The following is a 15,805-nucleotide window of genomic DNA, read 5'->3' as shown; positions in this document are numbered from 1 at the left end:
AAGGTCAATCATAGTATCATGATTGCCCGTATCAAAAGCAGAGGAGAGATCAAGTTGTTAAAGTAGGCAGAATTTGTTCTGGTCTGGCATTCTCAGGGCATCATCGACAATGTGTGTTAGAGCTGTTTTAATGCCATGACTGGTTCTGAAACCAGATTGATGATGATCTAGGAGTTGAAATTGATCAATATGGTTGCAGAGTTGCAGGTGCACATATTTCTCCAATAGCTTTGCTAGTGTATGGATGTTGGTGATTGGGCAGGAATTATTGAGATCAGAAAGGTACGCATTATTTTTTATTTGGAATAGGGGCGACCTGCCCTATCTTTAAACAATTGGGAAACAATCCTTGAGAGACAAATGCATTGACAATCTTCATCCAAAGAGGGAGTATGGAAGGGCCCAGCTGTTTGATGAACTTGGCGGTAGAGGATCATTGAATTGGTTGGAGGATTTTATTGTTGTTAAAATTTTGAGTAAAGCAGCGTCATCTGGGATTTTGAAGGCACTCCAAGTTAATGAATCAAAACATCTTTATTACAAAGAACGATTCATAATTTCCAATCTGAATTACAGATGAGCTTGTAAGTATGTTTTAATGAATCAGCAAAAAGTCCATCAACTGGATGTATTAATAATGTCTGGTATTTGACCATTAGTACCTGTTTAACACCTTTACACGGCAATCAACAACTGAAATTTGACCAGTTAACCTTTGCAAATTGTCAGCCACTATGCTGCGCCACAGGTTTCTTGATTTAATTATTACCTTTTAACCAATTTTTGCTAGAAACAATATTTGGTAAGATTTACAAAACATGCTGCAGATGCTGGTATAAGTGGCAAGTACAGTACATCCATTAATATGTGGAATGCGCCACAATTGCTTAATCTCCTAATCCCAGTTGTCCTGGTGTTATCCTTGGAGTTACCATCCCCTGCTCAGTAGGGGAAGCGAACAGTGAACAGTGAGTGCATGGCACACCTGTGACTACCATCTTCCTAGCTTAGCAGGTGTGCTGACTGTTGGGTGCCTGCATATTTGAATCTCTGTGTTCTGCTCCACAATGGAGGAGATGTGAGGCACGAGGAGTGTGTGTATGTAGGAGAATAATGCATCAACCAGTAGGAAAAAGAACACACCTGTAGGATGGATGCACCTACATTTTACAGGTACATAAGGTCCAAAGTCTTTTAACAGAAATATGAGCTTGTCGAATTTGGAGGTTCCCCTAAAGTAGCATTATCAATGCTGTCAATAAAATTGAAGGACATAAAAAAATAAAAATGTTGCTTTCTTTGCTTAGTCGGCACATTTTAGGAAACAAAAAGCACAATTCAAACTGTAACAAGCAGTTTATACAGTGGTGGTTGCGGCTTAACGTGGGTGGGGGAGTGAGGGAGTGATAAAAAAAAAAACACTTACCTGAAGGCCGGCTGCCTCTCGGTTCTCTTCTGTCGTCGACATGCAGAAAGCCGGAGGCCCACAAGCTCCTCTAGCCAATCTCGACACTGCTGTCACCATGACATCAGCATTGTGATTGGTCTGAGTGACATGGTTCAGCACTCATATGGGGACTATGAGCCTGTGCATGTTCTCCACCCAGACTGTGCAATACAGCTAGTGGAGAACATGCAAAGTGCGCATGACTGTTTGGCCGGCCTAAGCTGGCCGGCCAAACCGTCATGCGCACTTACAGTGTGCTCACTACTGCTCCCCCGGCCCCAGCTCTAGCAAACCCAGCCCCGCTCCGCACTGCACCTAAGCAGGAACGGAAAAATAAAATGTTAATAACGTGTTATCATTTGATTTTTCCTCTTTAAACTGCTCACAGGGCATTGGGGTTATGCTCAACCTCCTTAGCAGAGGAGCCGCCGCTGAGTTTATAGACAGATGTAACTCTAGAATCTATCCTCATACTCAGCAATCCATTCTCTTTAGCTCTCTCTCCCTCTCTCCTCTCTGGATGGAATAAAAAACATAATAACATTCCGTAGCTATAATTATTTTATGCATTACGAATGATTGCAAAATTAAGCCTCAACCTGGCAATGTATGAAACGGACAAGGTCATAAAAATAAATCTAGTGTAGGGCAAATCTGAGGAATATTGCCAACTGAACTTCAGGTGAACTGTCCCCTTTAAACATCTCACTATAACACATGCTTCTTAAGGTACTGCAATGCAGTGGCAGCTCCTCCGCTATGGCGGAGGAGCATCGCCCAACTGCTTTTGAGCAGTGCAACGTAAACCAAATATAAAATGATAATAACTTTTAAGTTATTATCATTTTATGTTTCCTTTGCTGGCAGGTGGGTGGAAGGTGCTGCTCTGCTCATGGAGCAGGGCAGGAGAGGAGTGGTTTGCACACTCCTAAGTGTGCTATGACTGTTTGGTCGGCCCTCTTAGGCCGTCCAAACCAGTCATGCGCACTTTCCCTGTTCTCCATGCAGGCTGCATTACAGCCTGCGTGGAGAACATGCCCAGGCCCCTATTCCCTGGTTGAGCGTCGAACCAGGATGCTCAAAACCAATCCCAACGTTGCAATGCAGTGTTGTGATTTGTCAGTGGAGCCTGGCTGTTCTTCCTGGATTCCTGTCCCATGAAGAGAGGAAGAGCAGAGACGCTCGACTGGCAAGGTAAGTGAATACAATATATATATTTTTTCTCTACTGTGCAAATCCCGCGACCACCGCCCCAGCCCGCCCCACCGCCCCAGCCCGCCTCACCACCCGCGAGTCATGCCGGCCGCCACTGTTGCGATGAGGTGTCCCTGCATAGTGTCCACCTTGTTGCACTTCAAAGCCCACCCTTCCACCACCATATTATTAATATTTTTGTGTGATAGCTTGCCGATCTCCGTTGCACCTTTTCATTTACCTGGCTCTGCAAACACAATGTTTTGGAAGCTTTTTGTGGATTTTTGAATGCACGGTCATCAGTTCATGTGCAAACATTTTAATAAAAAGCCCTTTCCGAAGCCGAATCACAGCAAAATAATTTTTTTATCTAAGTGTAAGCTGTAGAATAGTCAATTGCGGAATGTGAGTTTCTGCCTTTTGCTACTATAAGATAATGCATCAAAAGTCTTGTTATTGTCTGTCAATCTTTCAGTGCTTAATTTGTATAAAAAGAAAAAATAAGTGCCAGGGCTCCCATTAGGAGGCCGCTACTGCTTGCACCATATATCACCCTTGCCATGCTGCCAATGATAGTAACAGCACAATCACTAACCACCACACTCCTACAAGTGTAATAATTTGGATTATTTCCAGCCCCTAAAGCTATACGAACAGTTTGTGCGGCAGGTAATAGTATTTTTAATGTATCTTGAATTACCAATTAACTGTTGTGGTCATCTCCGAGTTAGCCAGACAGCTCCACCTTGTGGCAGACTGCCGCAAGCGCCAGTGTTGACAACTAAATGCTGGTGCCGAGCACCAGAAAAATCCAGCTTAAATTAAGCACTGATGTTAGTACGTTAAAGATGGTGTGAATGCAAGCATGACTTCTGTCTTCAATGACTACATTGAAAATATTGTTGTGGTTGCCTGACCTGCATGGTTATATCCCACGAGAATCCCCAATTGAACACATTTCGAGTGTGAATATGGTACACTTGTTTCGGAAACAGAGTTATCAATAAGTGAAACGTCTTGTGCATCATTAACAGTGGCTTGAAAAATGGGAAAATGTGTCCCCAACACTGGATGTTACTCACACTGTGGGAACAAACAACTCCAGGGTGGGGAACGTTCAGTCCATTAAGAGTTGGATCCTGATGGCCCATTAAGAAATACAACATTACCTGGGGAACTGATTATTTCGGGGCTGATTCCTCAGGTAATTCTGTTTGTGCCCTGGAGATGTCGGATGAAATATATGGGTGAAAGTAAACAGATTCACACACTTTCTGCAGATCTCATATTTTCAATTGTTACCAACCCCATCGAAATGAAGTGGTTGTAAGGATGGCCACAGTTTTCTTCCCTACAGACGGTCTTTTGACATATAAATACGTGTTTGGTGGCCCAGTGCCTGTTATATGTCTGTTGCTGTCTCATTGTAATGCCTTGTAGTCCTGATAAAGGTATGATATAGTTGGTCTTTCTGCTCTTTCTTCTAGGGAAGGCCACGCCAGCCTCATCAAAGAGATACAAAAGGCCATGCCCTGTAAGCCAGGGGCCATCATTCTGTCAGTTGCCGGAGGTGGTCTGCTGTTGGGTGTGGTGGATGGCCTGAAAGAGGTGGGCTGGGCTGATGTACCCATCATTGCCATGGAAACCAAGGGGGCGGACTGCCTCAACGCATGCCTGAAGGCAGGAAAAAAGATCACACTTCCTGACATAACCAGGTGGGCATCAAACTAAGATTCATTGACTGACAATGCGCAGGCAGAGTAGCTACTACTGTGACGTCATGTTGATAGGAGGTAAGGTATAGGGACATTAAACTAATTCTCTGGTGAATACTTATAATAAAGAGTTTTATAGTGTGGAAGGGAGAAGTGTCCGAATCAACATGTGGAATGCTTCATTATGACTCAGACGAATGGTCCCCAAGGAAACTACCCTACATCAACTGGGAACATGCTCTTTGCTCACTTCTTCCAACATTGAAACAGCACCTGGATCTCAAGTTACAAGAGCTCATGTATGTGGAGAGTTTTTTTTGCAAAGGATTGGACAAGTGAGCCCTTGGAATTTCTAAAGAGGTTAGGATGCCTGACTTTCCAGCAATAGAGGTCTTAATTTTTTAGTTGTCCAGGAGTATTATTATATAAGGAATGTCCACTTTTGGTTAAATAAGAGAATAGTGAGAAGGTGTACCTCTTCTGCAGAGAAAAATCTGAGGAAAAAATTAAATCCTATGTTGACGAGTGACGACTCTTAATAAGAAATATTATTGGCCTTTCTGGTGACAGCTGGGATTCCTGGCAGAGAACCCAACAGATCTTGGGGTGATTTTCACTCTGTCACTCTGTCTTTTTGTATGATAACTAGCCCACTCACTATTAGTGACTTAACAATAGTAAAATATTAAAAATAAGACTTTTCTCAAACCATCCAGGAAAATAAAGTATATGTCAATACCAGTGGTGGCTTCTAGGGCTTTGAAGTGGCGGGGCAGGGCAGAGGAGGCAGTGCAGTGGGTGGGCAGCGCAGGGAAAAGAATAAAAAAAATGCTTACCTGTCATCTGCAGTGTTGGTGCTCTTCGGGCCTCCACTCCTCGGCTCCTGGCATGCCACAGGCTCCCCTATGCCAATCCAGATGCTGATCTTGTGCTGTTATAACCCAACATGAGAGCAGTGCAGTGATTGGTGTGAGCGCCAGAGTTAGGCTCACACTAAGGGACTACGACCCTGTGCTTGCTCTACACCCAGCAGTACAGCACAGTTCAGGTGGAGAGATCGAAGTGCATATGACGGTTTGGCCGGCCTTAGATGGTCGGCCAAAATGTCATGCGCACTTGAAGCAGTACCACCACTAATCCTCCTTCCTGCAACTGTGTCGTGTCAGAATGGACAACACTTGGCTCAGCTGCAGGAAGTGAGTGGGGAAAAATAAAATAATATTAACCTTTGTTATTGTCATTTTATTTTTTGTTTTTCACTGCTGAAAAGCAGTGGGGTGACGCTCCTCCGTCTTAGCAGAAGAGCAGCCTTTGGTCAATACTGCAGATATAGTAATTACATATATAGTCACTCGGTTCACTCTCGACCATCTTTAGCAACTGTCAAGCCCAGAGTGTTGGAAGACTAACATTTTTAGCCATTTTAAATAGAAGATTTACTTGTAAAATGCTACATTAAGCCTCATTTGTGTAAAGTCTTTCCAAAAAAGAGAACCCTGTCAAACTCCCTGAGTTCCTAAATTTTGCTCGCTTGCTCAGTCCAATGCGATGTCCTGTACTGGTGGTGCCCGGGTTGGGAGTTTACGCCTGGTTGAATGCTTACACTGCTCTACATCTTTTCTGGTTTTATAGTGTAGCAACGTGCTTAGGAGCCAAGTCCCCAGCAGACCGTGCTTTTCAGTGTGCCCAAGAGTGCCCAATCATCTCCGAGGTGGTGGATGACCGAGAAGCTGTGGCAGCCATGGAGAAGTTCCTAGGTGAGCATTAGGCCTCTTTAGGTTGAACAACTGTAAAAGAGATAGTGAGGCAATTTCTCAAAGTAGGGCTAACAAAATAGCATGGAGTAGAAACACTTGGCGGGTCAGCCACAAGTAGCAGTCATTGGCACTCAGATCAGATTCCTATTGAGAGTATGTAGACAGTGTAAAATAATCAGCCCATGAACATGGGGTGCGCTACCACAATATTTAATATTAACTTACAACATTATTGACTAGTTCAACATCATCAAGTATGTATACAAATGTAAGTGTAGATTTACTATTCTTAACTCCACATCTACTCTCCTTGACGATATAGTGGTATGTTCTGAAGTCGATATTGTTGTAGGACAATATCTTGTACCTCAATATTCTGCAATACCACCAAAAGTGGTGTCCTGTACATTAACTATTTTGTATTTTTTTTAGAAAAAAGTGCTATTTCAGCATCATGACAATTACCAGTAAAAAACTGGTGCTAAAGTCGGACCAATAAGAGGGGAAAAGGGGCACCTATGTATTTCTAAACCTACAGTAACTTCATGACTACCTTTGGCAGTAAACCTATTGCTGAAATCTTGGAATTAACACAATGTGGCCAACATATTCTAATTGAGGGACTCATTGGACTCACTGAGGATAATTGTAACAGGCACTGGAACATTAAAATTAGGGGAGAGGATGTGGCACAGCGTCCAGAGCTGCCGACACAGGAGCGTAGAGATCCGGGTTTGCATCTCGGAGTCGGTGTAACACCCTGTGATTCTGGACAAATCACTTTAATCTCCCCATGCACATGGAGAGCGCCGAGATACCCTCACGTTTAATAAGCTGCGCTATATAAATCTACAAACTTTAACTTTAGAATTGGACCTGCACGCACAGAGAAATAATTTAACTGACAGTGAAGCTCATTGTTTACACTGAATTCCTCGTTTACAATAGGTGCAGATGATAGGGGCAGGAGGTTAACAAAGTGTAGATCTAGGGAACATAGATGCATGGAGCACCAAGAGAGGCACCAACAGCTCTGCCCTTCACACTTGTTACATACTGTGTGAATATTGCATTTCTATCCTCACCATCCTCACCTCCTCTACCAGAAACTTTAGCTTCCAGTCTCCATCGTTGCAACAGCTCCTTCTCTGAACAATTTCCAAGCTATAAACGACCCTTCCCTAAATATCGCTCATAGAACATTTTCCTGTGTGATTACAAGATCCGTTCTTACTTCAAACCCACGACATTCACCTTTCTTTTCTAAGAAATCTTTCTGCCTCATGATCACACACTGTATTGGCGTCTTATTCCCATCCACATTTGGAGCACATCATTAACCCAAATATCTAATTGGAACAAATTAATCTTCCCTCAAAACTCCAATAAAGTGTACTCTATTGACATTTGCTATTTTAACACCAGGGATCGAATTACACAAGTGCCCTGGTGCTGCAATGGGCATAGGCGCCCACTGTGTGCAATCCAAGGGCATGTTGGCAGTACAGAAGGGGCCATAAGACACTTGTTCTGCCCCTTCTGTAATACTGATAGTGAGGGTGCACATATATCGCAATCGCTATTTCAAGAGGGCATTCCCTCATTTGCAAGGGGGCATGGCCTCCTTCAAATGAGGGACTCTCTTTGCAATTGTGCCAGAGTCATATCATAAACGTGGGCGCTAAGGCAAAGACGGCACAATGAAAGTGTGCCACAAAAAGGTGGCACACTGTCAGTGCACCTGATAGATACTATGGGCCCAGGATGCTTCTGCAGCCCTTACCCGACAGTACATTCAAGAATGCACAGATATGGTCAAATCACCTTTAGGCATTTTCTTTTGAAAGCCTCGCTCCTTTCAGACTCAAAACTATTATGCCAAATGCCTTTGCCCAAAAGTACATTCAAAAATATAAATGCTGATTACAAATAAATCTGCCAATCTTAATTAAAAAGGTGATAGCGTAGGACACAGACACCTTCAACACAAAGGAATTCCTACCAAAATATTTTTTACACTCACAAATTAACATCCATCTAAAACCAAAAAAGCACATAATGATCACTCCTGTCTCAAACTGCTAATGTATCTAACTTCAATCGAGCACATCCACACAAATCTTAAATGTATTTTGTGAAAAACTCCAAAGTTTACATTTTCACATTGTGTTGAATGTATTTTCCCCAACTTTCCTATATGCCTCTTTCTACATTCCCTTTTTTGCCTTTCCAGCAACCTAATATACGCACCACTTTGTAAAGCATTCCATGAATCATGAAGATCACCTTTTTAGGTCGAACTTTCAAGACCACTTGTATATACTTTAATATGTACTTCTTTGTGGGCTTAAATGCTTTTCATTGGTTTGTTTCAGTGCCCTTTAAAGTCCTTGCTTGCTAGTGGTCAATAATACTTCTTTTGGTGGTTGGTTTCCTCCGACGGGGCAGGGACTAAGTACTGTATTTTTACGCTTTGCTTGTTTATCAGTTCTTTGGGGGACTATTTTTTCTTTGTTTCCTGCTCGTGTTACTGTTTGCCTGTGTTCAGCTTTGGCGCCTGTAGCTGCTTGCATCTTCATGCGGCATTAGTCCCTCCCTCCTCCCATGTCATTGCATGCATGTGTCTGCATTTTATTTTTGGAAGGCATGGTGAGCTCACGCTGAGGCATGAAACAAGTTCACCAGTTCCAAAGTCTGCAACTTTGAAGGTTAGGCCATATTGTCTCTCCAAAACAATAGACTCCACCTTGCACCCACTCGTAACCTCTTCCTACCTTTTGTTTCCCTGTGCACCACGTGGGCTCCTGTCAGCACATGGAAAGAACATTCGGTTCATTACATGAGCTGTTAAGAGGCACCCTTCCAACGTCATTGCTTGTTTATGTTAATGGCCGCAGCAAGCGGGAGTTGTAACTACATTCCCCAGCATTTCCGCGATCATGTGATCACTCCTGGTTCCGGCAACTGGCATTTAGCTCTACAAATTACATTCCAGGACTTGTTTGGCTATTTAAAAGCCCATTAACTTGACTTTAACAGATCTGGCGCCACACCCCCTACTCCACTGCAAAGCGGGCATAATACTTTTTTAAGTTACTGGCCGCAGTGACCAGTGGGCGCCACTACAATGCACAGCATTCCCGTGATCATGTGATCACTTGCGGTTCTGGCATTATCCGTTCCGCTCTAGGAATTATTTTCCAGGACTTGTTTGGATATCCCAATGCCCACCATCTTGAACTTTACAGATATGGCTCTCAGTCTCTCGTTTGATCCCCATGGTTGGAGCCGCACATTTGATCCTGAGTGTTGCCTCTCTCAACCTCAGCCAACTCCTGTATGCAGGGGTCTCAACTACATTTCCGAGCACCACCATGTACACATGTGGTTTGTTTCAGTGCTGGCCCCAGCCGCACTGCATTTAAGCAGCCATTTCCCCCTATTTAATGAGAACATGCGGTACTGCGACCAGTGCCCTCTCGTTCGGCATGGCGAATTGCTCTATTCATCAGGATCTCCTGATATTGTCATCAGAGACATCTGTTCTCTTATTTCAGGGGGCAGCAATTTGTTTTGCTTTGCACCTTTTGGTTTTTAGGTCTCGCCTGTCGATGCGCATGCGCATCGAGCTTGCGAGCCTATTGCGGCTTAAACAACCTTTAACTAGCAAGCAAGGAATCGTGGCGATTCCTTGCAGTGCCCGTGACTTTTAAGCTCAATGCGCATGTGCATTGAGCTTAAAAGCGCGTGCACATCAGTTCCCTCAGCCGCAATCGCCGTCTGTTCCCTCAGCCGCATTCCTCCGACACCTTTTGAAGTGAAGCTTAGCTTCACTTCAAAGGCCCGGCTTCTTCACACCCACATGCCGCTCTCCCCGCTCCGCCCCCTCCCCTGCCCGCCGTGTGCATTTCTCCTACACCCCCTCCCCACAGCAATGCCCTCCGTCTGTTTTACAATTTGAAGAGGTAATCGGAGTGCCTCCTCACATTTCACTTCACTGCCTTCCAACCTCATGGTTGAAACTTTAGTCACCATCTCCTGTTTGTCGTACCCCAAGCAGCGGTGCCCGCACTACAAATCCTTCTGTTATGCCACATCTCTCAGCTTACAGATTCCTTCGCTCTTTCTTTTACTCTCCACGTTTCTGCCTCTTTCACTCTCTCTTCCAACTCTCTCCCCCCTCTCCATTTACTTACACAAATCTCGCAGATACCCCAAGCAGCAGTGCCCGCACTACCAATCCTTCTGTTATGCCACATCTCTCAGCTTACAGATTCCTTCGCTCTTTCTTTTACTCTCCACGTTTCTGCCTCTTTCACTCTCTCGTCCAACTCTCTCCCCCCTCTCCATTTACTTACACAAATCTCGCAGATACCCCACGCAGCAGTGCCCGCACTACCAATCCTTCTGTTATGCCACATCTCTCAGCTTACAGATTCGCACTTTCTTTTCCTCTCAACGTTTCTGCCTCTTTCACTCTCTCTTCCAACTCTCTCCCCCCTCTCCATTTACTTACACAAATCTCGCAGATACCCCAAGCAGCAGTGCCCGCACTACCAATCCTTCTGTTATGCCACATCTCTCAGCTTACAGATTCCTTCGCTCTTTCTTTTACTCTCCACGTTTCTGCCTCTTTCACTCTCTCTTCCAACTCTCTCCCCCCTCTCCATTTACTTACACAAATCTCGCAGATACCCCAAGCAGCAGTGCCCGCACTACCAATCCTTCTGTTATGCCACATCTCTCAGCTTACATATTCCTTCGCTCTTTCTTTTACTCTCCACGTTTCTGCCTCTTTCACTCTCTCGTCCAACTATCTCCCCCCTCTCCATTTACTTACACAAATCTCGCAGATACCCCAAGCAGCAGTGCCCGCAATACCGCACTACCAAGCCTTCTGTTATGCCACATCTCTCAGCTTACACATTCCTTCCCTCTTTCTTTTACTCTCCACGTTTCTGCCTCTTTCACTCTCTTCCAACTCTCTCCCCCTCTCCATTTACTTACACAAATCTCGCAGATACCCCAAGCAGCAGTGCCCGCACTACCAATCCTTCTGTTATGCCACATCTCTCAGCTTACATATTCCTTCGCTCTTTCTTTTACTCTCCAAGTTTCTGCCTCTTTCACTCTCTCTTCCAACTCTCTCCCCCCTCTCCATTTATTTACACAAATCTCGCAGATACCCCAAGCAGCAGTGCCCGCACTACCAATCCTTCTGTTATGCTACATCTCTCAGCTTACAGATTCCTTCGCTCTTTCTTTTACTCTCCACGTTTCTGCCTCTTTCACTCTCTCTTCCAACTCTCTCCCCCCTCTCCATTTACTTACACAAATCTCGCAGATACCCCAAGCAGCAGTGCCCGCACTACCAAGCCTTCTGTTATGCCACATCTCTCAGCTTACATATTCCTTCGCTCTTTCTTTTACTCTCCACGTTTCTCCCTCTTTCACTCTCTCTTACAACTCTCTCCCCCCTCTCCATTTACTTACACAAATCTCGCAGATACCCCGAGCAGCAGTGCCCGCACTAGCGAGCGTTCTGTTATGCCACATCTCTCAGCTTACAGATTCCTTCGCTCTTTCTTTTACTCTCCACGTTTCTGCCTCTTTCACTCTCTCTTCCAACTCTCTCCCTCCATCTCCATTTACTTACACAAATCTTGGTGAGGCACAGGCAGCAACAGTGCAAGCTTCCCTCACACACAGAGCAGGTACAGCACAGGCAGCAACAGTGGAAGCTTCCATCACACACGGAGCAGGTACAGCACAGGCAACAGCAATGCAAGCTTCCCTCAAACACGGAGCAGGTACAGCACAGGCAGCAACAGTGCAAGCTTCCCTCACACACAGAGCAGGTACAGCACAGGCAACAGCAGTGCAAGCTTCCCTTACACATGGAACAGGTACAGCACCGACAGCAGCAGTGCAAGCTTCCCTCACACACGGAGCTGTTACAGCACAGGCAGCAGCAGTGCAAGCTTCCCTCACACATAGATCAGGTACAGCACAGGCGGCAGCAGTGCAAGCTTCCATCACACATGGAGCATGTACAGCACAGGCAACAGCAATGCAAGCTTCACTCAAACACGGAGCATGTACAGCACAGGCAGCAACAGTGCAAGCTTCCCTCACACACAGAGCAGGTACAGCACAGGCAGCAACAGTGCAAGCTTCCCTCACACACAGAGCAGGTACAGCACAGGCAGCAACAGTGCAAGCTTCCATCACACACGGAGCAGGTACAGCACAGGCAAGAGCAATGCTCCCTCAGCCGCATTCCTCCGACACCTTTTGAAGTGAAGCTTAGCTTCACTTCAAAGGCCCCGGCTTCTTCACACCCACATGCCGCTCTCCCCGCTCCGCTCCGCCCCCTCCCCTGCCCGCCGTGTGCATTTCTCCTACACCCCCTCCCCACAGCAATGCCCTCCGTCTGTTTTACAATTTGAAGAGGTAATCGGAGTGCCTCCTCACATTTCACTTCACTGCCTTCCAACCTCATGGTTGAAACTTTAGTCACCATCTCCTGTTTGTCGTACCCCAAGCAGCGGTGCCCGCACTACAAATCCTTCTGTTATGCCACATCTCTCAGCTTACAGATTCCTTCGTTCTTTCTTTTACTCTCCACGTTTCTGCCTCTTTCACTCTCTCTTCCAACTCTCTCCCCCTCTCCATTTACTTACACAAATCTCGCAGATACCCCAAGCAGCAGTGCCCGCACTACCAATCCTTCTGTTATGCCACATCTCTCATCTTACAGATTCCTTCGCTCTTTCTTTTACTCTCCACGTTTCTGCCTCTTTCACTCTCTCGTCCAACTCTCTCCCCCCTCTCCATTTACTTACACAAATCTCGCAGATACCCCACGCAGCAGTGCCCGCACTACCAATCCTTCTGTTATGCCACATCTCTCAGCTTACAGATTCGCACTTTCTTTTCCTCTCAACGTTTCTGCCTCTTTCACTCTCTTTTCCAACTCTCTCCCCCCTCTCCATTTACTTACACAAATCTCGCAGATACCCCAAGCAGCAGTGCCCGCACTACCAATCCTTCTGTTATGCCACATCTCTCAGCTTACAGATTCCTTCGCTCTTTCTTTTACTCTCCACGTTTCTGCCTCTTTCACTCTCTCTTCCAACTCTCTCCCCCCTCTCCATTTACTTACACAAATCTCGCAGATACCCCAAGCAGCAGTGCCCGCACTACCAATCCTTCTGTTATGCCACATCTCTCAGCTTACATATTCCTTCGCTCTTTCTTTTACTCTCCACGTTTCTGCCTCTTTCACTCTCTCGTCCAACTCTCTCCCCCCTCTCCATTTACTTACACAAATCTCGCAGATACCCCACGCAGCAGTGCCCGCACTACCAATCCTTCTGTTATGCCACATCTCTCAGCTTACAGATTCGCACTTTCTTTTCCTCTCAACGTTTCTGCCTCTTTCACTCTCTCTTCCAACTCTCTCCCCCCTCTCCATTTACTTACACAAATCTCGCAGATACCCCAAGCAGCAGTGCCCGCACTACCAATCCTTCTGTTATGCCACATCTCTCAGCTTACAGATTCCTTCGCGCTTTCTTTTACTCTCCACGTTTCTGCCTCTTTCACTCTCTCTTCCAACTCTCTCCCCCCTCTCCATTTACTTACACAAATCTCGCAGATACCCCAAGCAGCAGTGCCCGCACTACCAATCCTTCTGTTATGCCACATCTCTCAGCTTACATATTCCTTCGCTCTTTCTTTTACTCTACACGTTTCTGCCTCTTTCACTCTCTCGTCCAACTCTCTCCCCCCTCTCCATTTACTTACACAAATCTCGCAGATACCCCAAGCAGCAGTGCCCGCAATACCGCACTACCAAGCCTTCTGTTATGCCACATCTCTCAGCTTACATATTCCTTCCCTCTTTCTTTTACTCTCCACGTTTCTGCCTCTTTCACTCTCTTCCAACTCTCTCCCCCTCTCCATTTACTTACACAAATCTCGCAGATACCCCAAGCAGCAGTGCCCGCACTACCAATCCTTCTGTTATGCCACATCTCTCAGCTTACATATTCCTTCGCTCTTTCTTTTACTCTCCAAGTTTCTGCCTCTTTCACTCTCTCTTCCAACTCTCTCCCCCCTCTCCATTTACTTACACAAATCTCGCAGATACCCCAAGCAGCAGTGCCCGCACTACCAATCCTTCTGTTATGCTACATCTCTCAGCTTACAGATTCCTTCGCTCTTTCTTTTACTCTCCACGTTTCTGCCTCTTTCACTCTCTCTTCCAACTGTCTCCCCCTCTCCATTTACTAACACAAATCTCGCAGATACCCCAAGCAGCAGTGCCCGCACTACCAAGCCTTCTGTTATGCCACATCTCTCAGCTTACATATTCCTTCGCTCTTTCTTTTACTCTCCACGTTTCTCCCTCTTCCACTCTCTCTTACAACTCTCTCCCCCCTCTCCATTTACTTACACAAATCTCGCAGATACCCCGAGCAGCAGTGCCCGCACTAGCGAGCGTTCTGTTATGCCACATCTCTCAGCTTACAGATTCCTTCGCTCTTTCTTTTACTCTCCACGTTTCTGCCTCTTTCACTCTCTCTTCCAACTCTCTCCCCCCTCTCCATTTACTTACACAAATCTCGCAGATACCCCAAGCAGCAGTGCCCGCACTACCAATCCTTCTGTTATGCCACATCTCTCAGCTTACAGATTCCTTCGCTCTTTCTTTTACTCTCCACGTTTCTGCCTCTTTCACTCTCTCTTCCAACTCTCTCCCCCCTCTCCATTTACTTACACAAATCTCGCAGATACCCCAAGCAGCAGTGCCCGCACTACCAATCCTTCTGTTATGCCACATCTCTCAGCTTACATATTCCTTCGCTCTTTCTTTTACTCTCCACGTTTCTGCCTCTTTCACTCTCTCGTCCAACTCTCTCCCCCCTCTCCATTTACTTACACAAATCTCGCAGATACCCCAAGCAGCAGTGCCCGCACTACCAATCCTTCTGTTATGCCACATCTCTCAGCTTACAGATTCGCACTTTCTTTTCCTCTCAACGTTTCTGCCTCTTTCACTCTCTCTTACAACTCTCTCCCCCCTCTCCATTTACTTACACAAGTCTCGCAGATACCCCAAGCAGCAGTGCCCGCAATACCGCACTACCAAGCCTTCTGTTATGCCACATCTCTCAGCTTACATATTCCTTCCCTCTTTCTTTTACTCTCCACGTTTCTGCCTCTTTCACTCTCTTCCAACTCTCTCCCCCTCTCCATTTACTTACACAAATCTCGCAGATACCCCAAGCAGCAGTGCCCGCACTACCAATCCTTCTGTTATGCCACATCTCTCAGCTTACATATTCCTTCGCTCTTTCTTTTACTCTCCAAGTTTCTGCCTCTTTCACTCTCTCTTCCAACTCTCTCCCCCCTCTCCATTTACTTACACAAATCTCGCAGATACCCCAAGCAGCAGTGCCCGCACTACCAATCCTTCGGTTATGCTACATCTCTCAGCTTCCAGATTCCTTCGCTCTTTCTTTTACTCTCCACATTTCTGCCTCTTTCACTCTCTCTTCCAACTCTCTCCCCCCTCTCCATTTACTTACACAAATCTCGCAGATACCCCAAGCAGCAGTGCCCGCACTACCAAGCCTTCTGTTATGCCACATCTCTCAGCTTACATATTCCTTCGCTCTTTCTTT

The 15,805-nt window shown here is 45.8% G+C and overlaps 1 protein-coding gene across 1 annotated transcript in view; it reads left to right on the top strand.

Moving 5' to 3' along the window:
• The window catches only part of LOC144790917 (serine dehydratase-like), a 118,705-nt gene that overhangs the window by 83,776 nt on the left and 19,124 nt on the right, over nt 1–15,805 (top strand). Inside the window, exons 5-6 of the mRNA XM_078665554.1 lie at nt 4,129–4,356; nt 5,989–6,113. Coding sequence (XP_078521680.1) covers nt 4,129–4,356; nt 5,989–6,113 — 353 coding nt within the window. The remainder of the gene's footprint in view (nt 1–4,128; nt 4,357–5,988; nt 6,114–15,805) is intronic.

Source organism: Lissotriton helveticus, chromosome 11 (genome assembly GCF_964261635.1).
Source record: "Lissotriton helveticus chromosome 11, aLisHel1.1, whole genome shotgun sequence".
In the NCBI taxonomy this organism is placed as follows: domain Eukaryota; kingdom Metazoa; phylum Chordata; class Amphibia; order Caudata; family Salamandridae; genus Lissotriton; species Lissotriton helveticus.
Note: the sequence above shows the minus strand (reverse complement) of the source record. Positions and strands in the feature narration are given on the sequence as shown.